We start from the raw sequence: 17,670 nt of genomic DNA, 5'->3' as shown, positions 1-17,670 counted from the left end.
CTTGTAAACATTTATCTCATCCCATAGGTTTTCTGTTCACTGTGTTAATTAGAAAGCTCATTTTCAGGAGCTTTTTAGTTTCATTGAGTTCCTTTTGTCTATTTTTGTTATGGTTACATCTGCTTTGAGATCTTAGTCATAACTTCTTTGTCCAAGTCAATATTCAGAAGAGTTTATTCGAGAGTTTCTTCTAGCATTTTAATGGTTTTAGGTCTTACATTTTAGTCTTTTAATCCATATTGAGTTGATTTTTATATATGGTGGGACATAGGGATGCCATTCCATACTTCTGCATATGGCAATATAATTTTTCCAGCACACTTTGTTGAATAGGACGTCACTTCTCCAGTGAATGTTTTTGTTGACTTTGTAAAAGATCAGTTGTTTGTAGGTATGTGGCTTTATTTCTAGGTTCTCTATTCTGTAACATTGATGTATGTGTCATTTTATATCAGTACCGTGCTGCTCTGGTTACTAAAGCCTTCTAGTATAATTTTAAGTCAGATAACGTAATATCTCCAGCTTTATTCTCTTTGCTTAGATTTGCTTTGGCTATTCAGGCTCTTTTTGTGGTTCCATGTGAATTTTAGAATTTTTTCTCTAATTTTATAAAAAATAACATTGGCATTTTGGTAGGAATTGCATTTAATATGTAGATTGCTTTGGGCAGTAGAGTCATTTTAATGATCACAATTCTTCCAATCCATGAGCATGGGATGTTTTTCTCATTTGTGTCAGGTACAATTTCTTTCATCAGTGTTTTGTAGTTTTCCTTGTAGGGACCTTTCATCTCTTTGACTACTTGTATTTCTAAGCATTTTACCTTTTTACCTTTTTTGTAGCTATTGTAAAAGGAAGAGACTTTTTAATTCAGTTCTCAGCTTGATCATCATTAGTGTATAAAAATGCTACTAATTTTTGTGCATTGATTTTTGCATCCTGAAACATTACATTTATTTATCAAAGTAAGAGGTTTTTTGGTGGTTTTTAGGTTTTTTGTATATTATGGTATTATGTAAGCATCAAAGAGGGACAATTTGACTTTCTCATTACAACCATGTAGATGCTCCCACCAAGACCAACAGACAGAGTCTCTGGGGAGGGCACAGGTGATGGTATTTCTTTAAGCTGGCCATGTCATTATGGCTGGAAGCCTGGGCTGACAGCCACTTAGCTAAGCATTGCCTCTCAAGTTTTTAAGTTCCTTCCTTCCTTCCTTTCTTTCTTTTCTCTTTCTTTCTTTTGACAGTTTTCACTCATTGTCCAGGCAGGAGTGCCATGGCGCCATCTTGGCTCACTGCAACCTCCGTCTCCCAGGTTTGAGTGATTCTCCAGTCTCAGCCACCTGAGTAGCTAGGATTACAGGCACCAGTCACCACACCTGGCTAATTTTTGTATGTTTTAGTGGAGACATGGTTTGGCCATGTTGCCTAGGCTAGTCTTGAACTCCTGACATCAGGTGATCTGCCCACTTCAGCCTCCCAAAGTGTTAGGATTACAGGAGTGAGCCACCACGCTCGGCTGCCTCTCAAGTTTCAATGTGTCTATGAATTATTTCCGATTCCAGGCCTCTCTCTTAGTGATGTGATTCTGCCCAGCTGCCTCTCAAGTTTCAATGTGCATATGAATCATTTCCCATTCCAGGCCTCTCTTTTACTAACGTGATTCTTCAGGTTTGGAAGGGGTCCATGAATTGGCTTCTTTAAAAAGTCTCCTCTTAATGCTGATGTTTCTTCCACTACATCCAATATAGTAGCACTCAGCTAGAGAAAGTAGGCACAGCACAGAGCTCCTGACACCCAACACTCTTACCACAACACAAATACTTTTGGCCCAAAGTGGAAACCACCAATCACCATTTCCAAACATGTCATTTTCTGCTGGCTCTTTACAGTTTAGAAAGCCTAGAGAAGGCGTCAATGTTTGAGTAAGTCTGCATTTGGAAAACACATACACCTGAGTTAATACAATGTTTATTGAGCACATACCATGTGTTCAGAAGTCTGTCACTGAGCACTGTTCAGGAAACACTGCATGATGTGAGTTAATCCTCAGCACCCTGGGAGTTGGGTGCTAAGTTTTCTGTAATTTTCAGGATTTAAATGAAGGGCCTAGCATTTCTATTTTTTCTTCCATTTTAAAAATTATTTACCTGAAAAATAAAATGTGCAGAATAAAAGCTATATCGACAGATGAGAGGGATAGAGAAAAAAGAGTGAACTGTTCAGAGAGATGTTTTATATTTATATTTACTTTCTTGTGCCTTGTGGAGCAGCCACTGGATTTGCAGGAATGGAAAACAAGTTGCTAGGTGGGATGTCTCTAGAAGGTTTCCTTATGTTGGGTAGGCTGTCCTCGAACTCCTGACCTAAGGTGATCCACCCGCCTTGGCCTCGCAAAGTGCTGGGATTACAGTTGTGAGCCGCCATGCCTGGCCAGGCCTGAGTTTTGCCTGAGCATGTCTCTTTCTAAGAAAGTACAGCATATGGCAGTTACAAGGTCTCTTTTATCTAAAATAAATAGAATTTAATAAATAAAAATTTAAAAATTTTAATTGAGATTAAAGGACAAATCAAAACATGTATGTAATGTGTTGTCTGTAGAAGTATATTTTAACAATGACATAAATTATTAATAGCCAATAAATGTTATAATAATTTATTAACTAAAACGAACAAAATTCCTATTATGATATCTATGAAAATACTTTCTTAGAGTAAAATATTCTCATATCTTGAGAGGGCACTGGTTAAAAACAGCAAAGATTTGCATGTCGATGTCTTATCAAGTAAGTAGCAGACCCCTCTTCACACCTTTACAGAGTCATCCAAAAAGCAGTAATTTACACAAGAGCAGACAATTTTCCTAGCTTTCTATTGAGGTTATATGTTAATGTTGTTACAGAATTTAACTCAATTTTCTTATAAAATTACCTGACCAAATTTTATATGATATTATGATATCACAATATATCAAAATTTTTTTAGATGTCAAATAAATTTTATATATCATAATATTATAATACATAACGATATTATGATAAGTTCCATTTAGATTCAGATGATTTCACTAGGCAGTGTCTATCGACCACTAATTTTTTTTTGGTTCCACTATTTGTACAGACAGCACAGCTGGGAAAACACAGACTCACCCAACACAGTCTCTTCCCTGGTTCTTTCTCCTCCTCAGGGAATCAGCTCATCAGTCAATCAAGTCATCTGGGACTGGAGGCTGAGTACTCCCTAACACAGAAGGTCTCATTCCTGCATGCTTTCCTCAGCAGATGGGGAGACAAGAAGGTCCTTTCAGGAAACACTTGCTGGCACATGAACTAACCCTTCTGTAGTCTGAGGGTTCTGACCAGCAGAGACAGACTCCACCGCAGTAGGAAGGGAAGAGGCTGCTGTTCTGAACCTGGAGCTCCCCCACACCTTGTCCCATCTCACTGAGGCAATTTTGAGAGGCCGCCCTGGAATATGTCTTGATGATGGATGTTGAGAAACAACGTGGGTTTGATGGGATTCAGGTGGTGTATGCTGTGTAACGACAGGAGCTGAATGCTCAGAATAAATTCCACAGAACACAAATTCCACAGAACACAATGGCGCTTCCAGGATGACTGAGGAAGGGTGAGAAAGGGGGAAAGGTTTTCTACCTAGACTTTTTGCTACCTCAGTAATCAGGGGCTGATTAGGTTAGCACTGGCTCAACCTAATCAATTCAATTTTATTGCATTTGGTCTAATTATCTTCCCCATTTTTAAGATAGGAAGGGCCATTTCATTTGGTATTTTTTTCTCTGCATTTTTATTTCATCATATATATGTGGATCTAATACAATCAACCGTAATTTGACATTTGTTGTTTCTAAGCATTTAAGAAATTATAATATCTATGCATACACTGTTAACACTATGTATAATAAATTCTCTTTCTGTGCAAAATATATAACATATGTCAATGTAGGTATGTTTAATTGTGCATCTTGAAAGGTGAACAGGATCATAAATACTTTCAGGAACTGGGACAGAAATGGGAAGAAATGATTCCCCGATCTTCTGATCCCTGTGCTCCTGGTTCTTTGTTTTCTTGACACTATGACAGAATCCTGAAACTGTCTCCCCTTAACTGTGTCTAGGTCCTCAGTAGACTACAGCAAAAAACTTTTTATTGAGGCGCTAAGAAGCGGCAGGAAGGAGAAAACTGCTCAGTCAATAAGAGTCAGCCACGCCCAGCCAAGGGACATATAAAGGCAGGTCCAGCAGAACAACCCACAGTCCGCCTTTGGGCGTGTAAGAACAGCCTCCTTTTACTTGAGCCTCAACATGGGAAATGAACACCCTGATCTCCACTCCTCCTCCATCCAACGCCCCACTGACCAGCCCCCTTCCCCACAGGTCTTTACAGAAAAGGGCTCAGATGAGAAGAAACCATTCAAAGGAAAAGGCAAGATGGCTTCTTCCCATTCCAGTGAGAAGCACATACAAAGGTAAGGCCTCGGGCTGCTCCCATGGAGGCTGGAAGGAGGGTTGGAATCAGGGATACTGAGCCATGTGTCTTTAGTAGGGTTTTATTTTGAGATTTGGGGATGGGAAAGGGCTTAGCGCCCTCAGGGGACTTTGAGAAATGTGTTCACTCGTGACGCTGGCAGAAGAGCTTCACATGAAAGACTGATCTGCAAAAACGCATCAGGGATAGACTATGGGACTCTGCCTAGGGAGAATTGAGTCACCTAAACTTCCTTTTACAGCAGGATTGGAGCCCAATCCAAACAAGGAGGAGAATTCTGAGGAAACCAACCTCAAGGCTGGGAACAGCACTGCTGGATCCAGTAAGATTTGACTCTTTCCAGGCGAGAAGGGACAGGGCAGCAACACAGGCTCCCCTGGCAAGGAAACCCGGAGCTCCTTGGCAGCCAGGGCCGTATAGATCCTGGACACTGGAGAACAGAAAAGAGCTGGGGTTTGGTGGCAACCTGAGCTCCTGTGTGTCCAGGATGGACTAGGAATTTCAGGGTGTTCAGCTGGAGGCACTTTCTCAAACTCTCATTGTATTCACAGAACCAGAGTCCAACTCATATCGGGAAAACCGCAGGAAAAGAAAAATCAGTTCCAAGGACAGCTGCCAAGACAGAGCAGGTAGAATCTTGGTGTTTTTTCTTGTTGGTGGTAGTGGTGGTTTTTTTGTTTTTTATTTGCCCCAAAAGGCAAATTATCAGGAAACTTTCATATGAGACTTGAGCAGAAAGGCAGTTACTGACAAGTAAATTTTTGAGATCTTAGCACTCTGAGAATATTTGGGGACTCACAAGGGGTTCAGCCTCACTTCATTCCAGTGCTGAGATGGTCAGGAAGGAGTGGGAGAGACAAGTGGGGTTCACCTGGGTGCACAGGAGGTTCTGGAAATGAGGGTCTGTGGGGACTGCTCTGGCGAGCCTCTCACAAGCTTTCTCTGTAGGGAACTGTCCAGAAGAGGAGTGCAGCTTGATGTTGGGAAAAAAAAAAAAATCAAGATCCTCCCACTGCTGTGCACAACAGTGAAATCCAGGAGACCTGCGATGCCCACCATAGGGGACATTCCAGGGCTTGCACAGCAAGCGGCACAGGTCTCGGGCCCTAGGAGTCCAAACACCATCACATCGAAAAAGCTTGATGACCTCTGTGCCAGCTATGTCTGAGGCTATTTATCAAGACCTAGCCCAGGTGCAGGCCCAGCAGATCAGTTCTCCACTAACCTGGGAGCAGCTGACACTGCTCATCCGGGGCCTCTGTGTGCCCAGGTGCAGACCTTGTATTCCACGGCCACCCAGGCAGCTTATGTCTTCCCTGCTGAGGGCTGGCTTGTCCCAGCCACATTGCCTGGTCCTGGGGATTCAGCCCTGGACAGAGAAGCCCATCCCTTCCCTGGGCAGGAGATAACTGAGCCTCTCAGTGGATCAGATGAGGCTGAGCTGAATACCCTGATCCTGTTCAGCAGAGGATGCAGCTCTGGGAATGACAACAAGGATCTGCTACTTCTCAGATTCTTCCACATGACCAGCACTGACAACTGTCCGCGAAATTCCGGCCAGGTCTCCCCTCCATGGCTCTCCCGACACCTTCCGACAGCACCCTTCCCGCGGAAGCCCGAGGACGAGGACGGCGAAGGAGACTCGTTTGGACCCCGAGCCAAAGGGAGGCCCTGCGAGCCTGCTTTGAGCGGAACCAGTACCCGGGCATCGCCACCAGAGAACAGCTGGCCCAGGCCATCGGCATTCCAGAGCCCAGGGTCCAGATCTGGTTTCAGAATGAGAGATCACGCCAGCTGAGGCAGCACCTGCGGGAATCTCGGCCCTGGCCCGGGAAACGCGGCCAGCAAGAAGGCAGGCGAAAGCGGACCGCCGTCACCCGGTCCCAGACTACCCTGCTCCTCAGAGCCTTCCGGCAGCGTCGCTTTCCAGGCATCGCCACCAGGGAAGAACTGGCCAGAGAGACGGGCCTCCCGGAGTCCCGCATTCAGATTTGGTTTCAGAACCGGAGGGCCAGGCATCTGGGCCAGGGTAGCAGGGCACCGGCGCACGCAGGCGGCCTGTGCAAGGCGGCCCCCGGGGGGTGTCCCCCCGTTCCCTCGTCAGTAGCCTTCACCCACCTCGGGGCGTGGGGAACGGGGCTTCCCGCACTCCACATGCCCTGCGCGCCTGGGGCTCAGGGGACAGGGGCCCCTGCTCCAGCCCAGCCAGGCTGCGCAGGCAGCAGGAATCTCTGCACCTGCCCCTGCACTCGGGGCTTTGTGTTGGGTGCCCTGGCTCCTCTGGAAGTGGGACCGTCCCAGCCTCCGGCTCCTCGGTGGCCTCTGCACCGCAACAAATGCCAGAAAGACCAGGACCCGCAGCGCGGTGGCCTGCTGGGTGCGTGCTCGGTGGGACAGCCTGGGCCCGCTCGAGCTGAGTCACAGGACCAAGGTGTGCTTGAGCCACCCACGTCCCAGGGGAGTCGCTGGTGGGGCTGGAGCCCCAGGTCGCTGCAGGGCAGCTCCACCTCCTGAGCCCCAGACCCCGGACGCCTCCGCGTGTCAGGCACAGATGCAAGCCATCCAGGCGCCCTCCCAACCGCTCCAAAAGCTTCAGCGCTAGTCTGCACTCCCCTCCAGCCTGTTAGATGAGCTCCTGTCGCAGAGTTTCAGCAAAATGCACAACCTTTCCTAGATCCGGCGCCACTGGGGGAGCTGAAGGACGTGGAAGAGCCCGCTCCGCTGGAATCACTCCTCAACCAGGAGGCACACCGGGCTCTGCTGGAGGAGCTTTAGGACGCGGGGTTGGGAGGGGGTGGGGGCAGGGCGGCGGCCTCTCCTTCGTGGTGAACCTCTGGCTGGGTATGGAGAGGCGTCTCTTCCCTTCCAGCTGACCTGTCTAGGATCCTTGAGTTCCAGGTCCGGTGAGAGACTCCACACAGTGGAGGGCTGTCATTCTTCCCTGAGCATCCCGGGGATCCCAGAGCCCGCCAGGTACCGGGAGGAGGACTGTCTACTGTGCATGCGCGGGTCCATAGCCGCCTAGGTTTTCCAATCAGCCCAGGCGGAGTTCTCATCCCTTTTTCCCCCGCGTTCTTCAGTGGAGTTGGCGGAGATCTCAGTCCGCGAAACACTGGGCCCGGGCAGAAGCCAGGCCAGTTCTCCTTTTCGAGGCTTGACTCCTGTGCCTCTTAGCTCCACCATCACTTTGCCAACCCTCCTCCTGCCAGCCTCTTCACCATCACCACGGAGCTCCTTGCAACTAAATGTAGATCCGAGATCCGGCGCAAACCGGCCTGCTGCCCTTTCCAGGCAAGAGGGAAGGCAGGCAGAGATAAGGACAGGAACGAAGACAGAGTGGGACGGAAGGATGGAGCTAGGAAAGGATGGATGGACGGAGGGACCCTGGACGGGAGAGAAACAGGGAAGGAGGGAGGGAGGGAGGAAAAAACCAAGGGAGGGAGGGAAGAACAGAGGGAAGGATGGACCGAGGGACAAAAGGAGCAAGAAACAGAGAAAGGAAGGTAGAGAGAAAAACGGTCTTCTGCCTCCAGGACCAACAGGACCCAGCACTCCGGGAAAATGTTGGGTGCGCAGTGCGGGCTAAGTGCTCGGCCCACAGCCCCATTGACCGGCGGGGCGCTCACCGAATCGCCAGCCTGGGTTATTTCATGCTGGAGCAATTCAGACGAATTCCGTTTCCGAAGGAATAAGCGAACTTCCCAGAGGGCAATGAGGCTCTGGTGGTTGCCCGTTTTTCATCCACATGGTTCACAGATGACAGAGCCCCACGTTGAGCTTGCAACAGAGCGCGAGGCGGACAGTCCTATCCACACAGGAGACGCACTCAGGCCGACTGAAGTGTGGTTTCGGGTTCCACGTTCCTTTGCCCTCCGCAAGGGGGCCTGTTGCTCACGTGTCTCCGGGTCCCCAAAAGCGAGATCGTGTTGACTGTTTTCCGAGCTCTGTGGGGACACAGAAACCTCCAGGGAAGCGTGGAAAAGCAGCACCGTGTCGGTGCTCTCCTTTCCAGTTTTCAAACCGGCCACAGTGTAGACTCCCCACGTTGCAGGAAACAGGAATCCCTCGTCAGGCCGTGATGCACGGGTCGTTTCTTTTCTCTGTGGTTTCGCTCTGGTTTTCTACATGAAAATGAACGAGATCCACACACCTGCGAGTGTGAGACTATCAGGGCAAATGTGACACCCACGAGCTGGCAGTAGAGTCGGCAGCCTGAACCCGGGACAAAGGTACTGACGGACATCCAGACACACCCCACCACAATCCCAAACACACACACACACACACAGGGGCGCAAGCGCGGTAACACAAGTACACACACAGACACACAGATACAGACAGCTTGAAGGACAGCAAGGGACAGAGGGATGTAGAGATATAAGTGGAAGGAGAGAGAGAAACAGCGATAGAGAGAGGGATGGGGGGAGAGAGAGAGAGAAAGGGGGAGAGGGAAGGAGAGAAAGGGAGAGGGTGAGGGAGCTGGAGAGCGAGAGCGACAGAGCCTTGGAGAGGGAGGCTCTGCTCGGGTAGACACCGTCCCTTTGAACCGGCCAGGGTAGGGTGGAGGGTGCTTGGGCCGGGCTAGAACAGGGGGGCAGGGCCCCCCATGCGGGAAAATCAACGGAGCCCTGAGACGTGTTTTTTCTTGGATTCATTGGTTGCCTTGGGGGTGCGTGTCACAGGGTCCTTCCTTTGCTTCTCCCTGTCCTCTTGCTGCGGTGGACCCCGAAATTTGTAGAGTGCGCCCGTCCGTCTGGCGGGAAACGTTGCGCCGAGCGTGTCAATGGCCGGAGGCCTGGGTCTCTCGGGACTGCAGTTCACACGAAGTCGGTGGCAATGGGAAACCAGGTGCACAGGGACGGATTTCCTCGTGGCGGGCGAAGACAATGTTCTTCCCCCTGGAAAGCAGCCCGCGGGTTCTGGAGCGCAGGTCTTGGCTGGCGTCTGTGGGACCCGCTGCCCCTTCCCCCGGCTTGGACAGTGGCGGCGGCGCTGGATGAATGTTTGAATTGCCCGGGCGTCCGGGGAGCGGGAGGACACCCGGGACCTCAGGGAACCCACGCCTGCGCCCTTCAGGGTCGGTCCCCTCCCGCCCGGGTTGGAGCTGGGCTCCCGGTGGGGCTGCAGCCGGGTGGAAGAGGTGGGATGCTGCTGCCTGGCGGTGCTGCAGTGGCGACCTTCAGGAGGAGGTCCTGGGCTGCGGCTGGGGCGCAGGGGCGGACAAGGGGGAGCAGAGTCAGGGGGTGGTTTGGAAGCACGGAGACAAAAGGGGGAAAGAGGGAGGGAGCCGAAAGCCAAAAGCCTAGGGTACCCGCTATTCCCAGGCGGAATCCCATCCAAGTACTAACCAGGCCCGACCCTGCTGAGCTTCACGAGATCAGAGGAGACCCGGCGCCTGCAGGGTGGTGCGGCATAGACGCCAGCAGCGGCGCCTGGCTGCCCCAAGCGCCCGGCCCAGCCACGCCCGCACGACTCCAGGCGTCACCGCCACCCTGGGGCCGCAGGGCTCGGATCCGGGACGCCTGAGCCGCTCGCCCGTGCCCCGGGCAGCTGTCTCTCTCCACGCCCGGCAGCCGCGCGGCGTCTTCCGCCGGCCTCCCGGAGCGTCCCGCCGTCGCAGGCGCCCAGGCCAAGGGCAGGACCAATGTGGCGCCGCCCTGCTGTTGCTGGGGGGCGCCTGCGGCCTCAGTCCCCCGCTCAGGCTTCCGGCTCTCGGCTCTCGGGGCGGCCTCCCTTCCGCCCACGCTCCAGGCCTTCCCCTGGCTCCCGAGCTCCGGAGCTTCCACCACATCCGGCCGGCTCAGGACGGGTGGGCTCATCCCTTCCCTTTTTAACTTTTTGTTGTTTCTATTTATATTTATTGTGCTATGTCTTGAAATGTTGTAGTTATTCCTTTTGGTTGGATATTATTTAGCATTCCTACTTTGAATAAGAGTGCACCCCACACAGCTATAGTGTTATAATATTCTGCTTTGTTTTGTATACTATTAGCAGTGAGGATTTTTTTTTACCTTTGGATGATCATTGATTGCTCGTTAATGTCCTTTTCTTCCTGATTGAAGTACTCCCTTTAGCGTTCCTTGTAGGACAGGTGTGGTATTCATGAAATACTTCAGCTTTTGTTTGTCTGGAAAAGTCAGTATTTCTTTGTATTTGAAGAACATTTTCGCTGTATGTGCTATTCTAAGGTAAAAGTTTGTTTCCTTTAGTACTTTAAATATTTATTGCTTCTCTCCCCTGGCCAGTGGGGTTTCCACTGCAAAGTCTGCTGCCAGACGTGTTGGAGCTCCCCTGTATGTTATTTGTTTCTTTTCTCTTTCTTCCTTTAGAACTTTTCTATCTTTGACTTTTGGAAGATCGATTATTGAATGCTTTGAAGTAGTCTTTTTTGGGTTAAATCTGCTTCATGTTCTATAACATTTTTGTAGTTAGATATGGATATCTTTCTCTAGGTTTGGAAAGTTCTCTGTTATCATCCCTTTGAATAAATTTTTCTACCCCTCCCTCTTTCTCTACATCTTCTTTAAAACCAGTAACTCTTAGATCTGTCTTTGTCAGGCTATTTTCTAGATCCTGTAGGCATGATGCGTTGTTTTTATTCTTTTTGTTTGTTTGTTTCTTCTACGTATTTTCGAATAGCCTGTCTTCAAGCTCACTATTTCTTCTGCTTGATCCATTCTGCTATTAAATGGCTGTACTGCATTCTTCAGCATGCCAATTGCATTTTTCAGCTCCAGAATTTCTGCTTAATTTATTGTAAGTATTTTAATCTCTTTGTTGAGTTTAGCTGTTAAAATTAGGAATTTCTTTACTCTGTTATCTTAAATTTCTCTCAGTTTTTTTTTTTTTTTTAATACAGATATTTTGAATTCTCTGTCTGAAAGGTCACATATTTCTTTTTCTCCAGGATTTGTCCCCGGTGCCTTATTTAGTTCACTTGATGAAGTCATGTTTTCCTGGATGGTGTTGATGCTAGTAAATGTTCCTCATTGTCTGGACATTAAAATCTTAGGCATGCAGCACTATATGAGAGGTTTAAAAAATAAAATTAAAAAAGAGAAAAGGTGAGTATTTACTGTAGTCTTCACTGTCTGGGCTTATTTGTAACTGTCTTTCTTGGGAAGGCTTTTCACATATTTGAAAAGACTTGGGTGTTGTGATCTAAGCCATATCTGCTTTATGGGGCACCTTATACCCAATAATGCTGTAATTCTTCCAGACTCATAGAAGTACCACCTTGACAGCCTTCAACAAGATCCAGGAGAATTTTCTGGATTACTAGTTAAAGGCTCTTGTTCCCTACCTTTATTTTCTCTCAAAGATACAGAGTCTTTCTTTCTGTTCTAAGCCACCTAAAGCTGGGAGAAGAAAGACACAAGCACCCCTGGCCACCACCACTATGACTGCCCTGGATCAGACCTGAAGCTAGCACAGCACTGGGTCTTGCTTAAGTCCTGCTGCATGCACTTTCTGAAGACTGCCTATGTTCACTCAAGACCTTTGGTCTCTACGATTAGCAGATGGCAAAGCCAGCCAGGCCTGTGTCCTTTCCTTTAGGGCAGTGAGGTTCCTCAGTCCTTGGCTGGGTCCAGAAGTGCCATTCAGGTCACGGAATAGAGTAAAAAATGTTAGAAGTCCACTTGACATTCTATTGCATTGCAACTGATCTGGCACTCAAACCACAAGACATAGTCCTTCCTATTCCTCCCTTCCTTTTCTAAAGGCAGAGTAGCCACCACCTTTAGGTGGCAGGTAGCCACCACCACCCCAGGCCACAGTGAGTACTGCCAGGCTACCACCAATGTTCCGTTAAGGCCCAAAGCCTCTTGTCAGCTTGTAATGAATGCTGCCTGGCTTGGGACTTGCCGTTTTCAGGGCAGTGGGCTCCCTACTGGCCCTGGGCAGCTTCATACATGTCAACCAAGAATCAAGTCCTAGAATCAGGGGTTCCGAAAGCTCGCTTGGTGCTCTACCCACCTCTGGCCTTGCTGGTACCTAAGGGAGAAGACAAAGTCCCCTTTAATTTTCCCTCTACTTTTCCTAAGAAGGAATTTTGCCTTTTAGTGACCACAGCTGGTAATGTGCTGAGTGTCCCCTAAATCTAGCAAGTCGATGAGGGTCATCCAAGGCCCTTGACATAGTACCTGGGTATGGCTGCTGGTTATTCAGAGCCCAAAGGTTTTCAAGTTTGCAGGTGATAAATGCTGCCAGCACTTGTTTCTTTCTTCAAGGCAGCAGGTTTCCTTCTGGCCCAGGGTGTGTCTAGGAATGTCTAGGAGCCAGAGCCAGAGCCAGGATTCTGACCAGTGCACTATCTTGCTGTGGCTGAACTGGTCTCCAGGATGAAAGAAAAATTCCTCTCTACTCTTTTGCCTCCTCTTCTCAAGCAGAAGGATGGGGTCCCTGTTGGAGCCAGGAGCTGTGCAGCCTAGTGTTAGGGGAGTAATAATGCCAGAACTCCTTTGGCTGCCCCAGCTGGTGTCTCAGTATGTTGCATGCCCTCCCCCCCACCCCAAGTCCACTGTCCCTGGGCCCAGTTCAGCCCTAGGCCTCACCTAAGAGTTGCAGTCCTGATGGCCTGGGCTGCCTTTCAAGTTTTGTTAGATACACAGAGTCCTGGAGCCCTCAGTTGCCAGGTTTCCAAACACTCAAGTTCCAACCACTGGAATCTGATTCCCCTCTGGCTAGGACTGGTTTAAATGATCCCTCTGTGGATGGACATTAACTGCATTTGGTCTGGTTTTCCTTTCTGCTCTAATAGGACAGCACAGAGTTCAGTGCCTCACAGTTGCTGTGGTCTCCCTCCGGCAGAACCCAGAGTGATCTCTGCACCACGCCATCATTGCTGGGGGTGAGGAAATGGTGGCACCCGTGATTCAGGACTGTTTTTTCTCTCTCTTCAGTGTCTCTTTCAGTGATATGAGGTTAAAACCAGGTACTTTGAGTACTCACCTGATTTTTGGTTCTTATAAATGTCTTTTCTATGTGGATATTAATAGTTGTTCATCTGGTGTCCTTGCAGGAGGGACGAGCAGTGTAGCCTTCTTTCTGCCGGCTTGCTTTCCCCTCACACCCAGGAAGCAGAATGCAGAACTTTTAATAAGAAAAGCTTTCAGAACTCGGGAAGGACAAGGAAGACATCCTGGTTCTCCATGCTTAACATTGGACTGTTTCTTCAACTTCAGTGCATGGCACGGACTAACCAGGGATTATCATAGATCATTTGACCTGGACTCTGCAGCTCATTCAAATTCTTTATCCAGACAATTTGAATACTGGCTGATTTGGCATGAAAATCTGGCAAAGTATTTTCTTGGTATTCAATTGATTTTTATTCTGCTTGGGTTAACAGTTTTGTAAACCAGTCAGTCTCTTCATTAAAGTTCTGGGAATTCTTACCCAGTTCAAATAAAATAATTCTAAAGTTCTCAAAAACTTGTATTCAAGAGTGCTTCTCAGGGCCTTCTCCATACTTTCATGAACCTCATTAAAGACACAATACTCTAGGATTTTGCAAGCTTGTGAAGTTTTCAGAAACTGCCTCAGAATTAAGCAATTTACAGTGGAAATGACTTTAAGTTGTTCTAGTTAGACACAATTGACAAGAACATTTGATTATTTTCAGGCATGAGCCATAGTGCCCAGCCTCTAAAGTTAAAATAAAATAGATTTAAAAGATATTTAAGATATTTAAAAGATATTTTAAGATATTTTAAAAGGCCGGGCGCTGTGGCTCAAGCCTGTAATCCCAGCACTTTGGGAGGCCGAGACGGGTGGATCACGAGGTCAGGTGATCGAGACCATCCTGGCTACCACTGTGAAACCCCGTCTCTACTAAAAAAATACAAAAAAACTAGCTGGGCGAGATGGCGGGCGCCTGTAGTCCCAGCTACTCAGGAGGCTGAGGCAGGAGAATGGCGTGAACCTGGGAGGCGGAGCTTGCAGTGAGCTGAGATCCGGTCACTGCACTCCAGCCTGGGCGACAGAGCTAGACTCTGTCTCAAAAAAAAAAAAAAAAGATATTTAAAAAATAAAATAAATTTATCAAATGTTGTCATCTTTTAATCCCAGATTTTTGTGAACCTATGCTTTGCATTTTCCCCCAACTTTCCATATTTATCTGGTTTTATCTAGTTTTTTTTTTTTTTCACTTCTTCAATTTGAAACCTTTAAGTAACTTCAAACCAAAAAAAAAAATTAAAACACACTTTTATGTCTTTATAAGTTTTATCATCAAAAGCATATGTTCACAAGCCTGTAATCCCAGCATTTTGGGAAGCCAAGGCGGGTGCATCATTTGAGGTCAGAGGTTCAAGACCATCCTGGCCAACATGGTGAAACTCCGTCTTTACTAAAAATACAAAAATTAGCCGGGTGTGGTGGTGAGCACCTGTAATCCCAGCTACTTGGGAGGCTGAGGCAGGTGAATCGCTTGAACTGGGGAGGCAGAGGTTGCACTGAGCTGAGATCATGCCACTGCATGCCAGCCTGGGCAACAGAACAAGACTCGTTCTCAAAAAAGAAAAAAAAAAAAAAGCATATCTTGCTTTTTATATACTGTGTATGCAGAATTGTTTCTCTCATATCTAGTAATCAAGTCTTAGGAGCCCCAATTCTCAGTGAAAACCCTAAAAAGTGATTTTTAACTATCTTAAACATCAGTATTTTTAGATAAAAACCTTTTTATCGCTTTTAAGAAATATAGTTCTTCAAATCGCTGTTTATTAACAGAACTAAAGATATTTAGGTTTTCTATGCCATATACAAGTAACATGTCATGGTAGCTAGACCTAAACTCATTTTTAAAGGTTAATATTTCACTATTTTAGCTTACAACTGACTCCAGATATTTTATGGTTATTTATTACTTAATTTAACATGACTGTAAGAGTTTAAATTACTGAACTGAATTTTGGAAATGTGACACAGGCAGCATCCCTAATGCCTTCCCTCAGTAATTCTAGGTCCCAAGTAGCCACATGGCACCCCGGAAAACTATGAAGATCAGGGCCTGCCTGAGTCCATCAGGACTAAAGACAGAGCTGTGAAGGCTGTAACTGGAGGATCCAACCCCTCCTAAAATAGCCAGAAGGCAGAACAGGAAAAGCACAGAAAGAAGGGGCCGACTGGCCTTGATTCTGGCTTGTAGCTGCTGGTCTAGGCACTGAGAACATGTCTCCATACTTCATCATGGTCACATTTCAAGACCCCCTGAATCCAGAAATTCTCAACAAAAGACATAAGATCATAGTTAAATCAAGCAAGTATCTAATTATATATGATAATTGTAAAGCCATTTCTATTTTACTGACTTAAGAACGAGCTTTATTTACAAAATATTATCACATACATGTAACACATATAGACATACAAACACATAGGAGCAGATCTTATAGCTTTCATAAAGGATTTAATTTTTTTATTTTAGGCTCGGGGGTACATGTGAAGGTTTGTTACATAAACTCATATCACAGGGGCTTATTATACAGATTATTTCATAACCCAGGTATTAAGCCCAGTACCCCATAGTTATCTTTTCTCTTCCTCTCCCGCCTCCCACCTTCCCCTCAGGTAGACCCCAGTGTCTGCTGTCTGTTGTTTCCTTCTTTGTGTTCATAAGTTCTCGTTATTTAGCTCCCACTTATAAGTGAGAACATGTAGCTGTGTAGTATTCCATGGTGCATATGTGTGTTCTGTATGGGAAATGTGTGAGGAAAGAAGAAAAGAAACACACAATACTTTTAAGGGTAAACAGACTTTATCCCAAGTATATGACAATATAGATATAATAAGCAAATCACCTAATAAACCAATGATATAAATAATAAATTGTAATGGGAAGGGGAGAAGGGAAAAGGGGTGTGTGTGTGTGTGTGTGTGTGTGTGTGTGTGTGTGTATATATATATATAAATTTACACTCACCAGACTATGGAGGATTCATCACCAGGCTGGGAAGCAAGAGCCTGGGCTCCAGAGTTGGCCATTAGTCCGTGCATAGATGAGGAGAGGTCCCATGAAGCTTTGGTGTGGTCTGGGAAACTAGCTCTTTTTGTAACAAATTGTTTGTCATGAGACCCAGTCATGAGGGCCCTTTGCATCTGGGCTCAAGGAACACAAAAAGGTCAACTAGTTTTTGCAATTGTCTGTTGTTTTTCAATAACTATTTCTCCGAAACAGCACTGGATGGATGCCTCAAGGGGCTCACACAACTCGTTCCAGGACTTAGTGACCATTGTTTGTGTCCCTGTTCAGTTGAGGTCAAATTTAATATTTAACTTTTCCTCCACAATGTGCCATATTATCTGTATCCAATCTGTCATCACTGGGCATTTAGGTTGATTCCATGCCTTTACTATTGAGAATAGTGTTGCAATAAACACTTACGTGCTTGTGTCTTTACAATAGAACAATTTATATACCTCTGGGTGTATACCCAGTAATGAGATTGCTGGGTTCAGTGATAGTTCTGCTTTTAGCTCTTTCGAGGAAAGCACTGTTGTGCTTTCCACAGCAGTGGGACCAATGTACATTCCCACCAACAGTGTATGTTCTGTTTCTCCACAACCTTGCCAGCATCTGTTGTGTTTTGACTTTTGAATAGTAGCCATTCTGACTGGTGTGAGATGGTGTCTCACTGTGCCTTGGATTTGCATTTCTCTAATGGTCAGTGATACTGAGCTTTGTATTCTATGGTTGTTGGTCACACATATGTATTCTTTTGAAAAGCATTCCTGTCCTTTGCCCACTTAAAATTTTTTTGTTTATTTCCATAGGTTTTGGGGCAACAGGTGGTATTTGGTTACATTAGTAAGTTCTTTATTAGTGATTTGTAAGATTTTGGTGCATCCATCACCTCATCAGTATACACCGAACCCAATTTATAGCCTTTTATCCCTCACCACCTTCTCCCCTTTCTCCCTGAGTCCTCAAAGTCCATTGTGTCCTTATTATGCTTTTGCATCCTTATAGCTTAGCTCCAAATTGTAAGTAAGAATATATGATCTTTGGTTTTCCATTCTGAGTTACTTCACTTAGAATAATAGTCTTCAGTCCCATCCAGGTTGCTGCAACTGCCACTAATTCATTCCTTTTTATGGCTGAGTAGTATTCCATCGTACATATATACCACAGTTTCTTCATCCACTCGTTGATTGATGGGCA

At 46.7% G+C, this 17,670-nt stretch overlaps 1 protein-coding gene and 1 long non-coding RNA gene across 3 annotated transcripts; both read left to right on the top strand.

Annotated features, from left to right (window-relative positions):
- The first annotated feature begins 2,619 nt into the window (after positions 1–2,619).
- Positions 2,620–8,647, top strand: LOC100429788 (double homeobox protein 4-like protein 4). Its single transcript, XM_078002746.1, is given in 5 exon segments — positions 2,620–6,691; positions 6,693–6,760; positions 6,763–6,994; positions 6,996–7,147; positions 7,150–8,647. Coding segments are annotated over 5 exon segments (1,197 nt in total). The 5' UTR covers positions 2,620–6,080; the 3' UTR covers positions 7,284–8,647.
- A 1,679-nt stretch (positions 8,648–10,326) lies between these two features.
- Positions 10,327–13,943, top strand: LOC106996026 (uncharacterized). 2 transcript variants are annotated; one of them, XR_013417599.1, is made up of 5 exons: positions 10,327–10,696; positions 11,148–11,264; positions 11,416–11,572; positions 13,270–13,443; positions 13,531–13,943. It is a non-coding gene; the product is annotated as an uncharacterized LOC106996026 (long non-coding RNA). The 2 variants fall into 2 exon arrangements; XR_013417600.1 differs by lacking the exon at positions 11,148–11,264 and having other exon boundaries at positions 10,333–10,696.
- Positions 13,944–17,670: the final 3,727 nt, after the last annotated feature.

Source organism: Macaca mulatta, chromosome 5 (genome assembly GCF_049350105.2).
Source record: "Macaca mulatta isolate MMU2019108-1 chromosome 5, T2T-MMU8v2.0, whole genome shotgun sequence".
NCBI classification, from domain to species: Eukaryota; Metazoa; Chordata; class Mammalia; order Primates; family Cercopithecidae; genus Macaca; species Macaca mulatta.
This window is presented reverse-complemented; position numbering and strand designations above follow the sequence as displayed.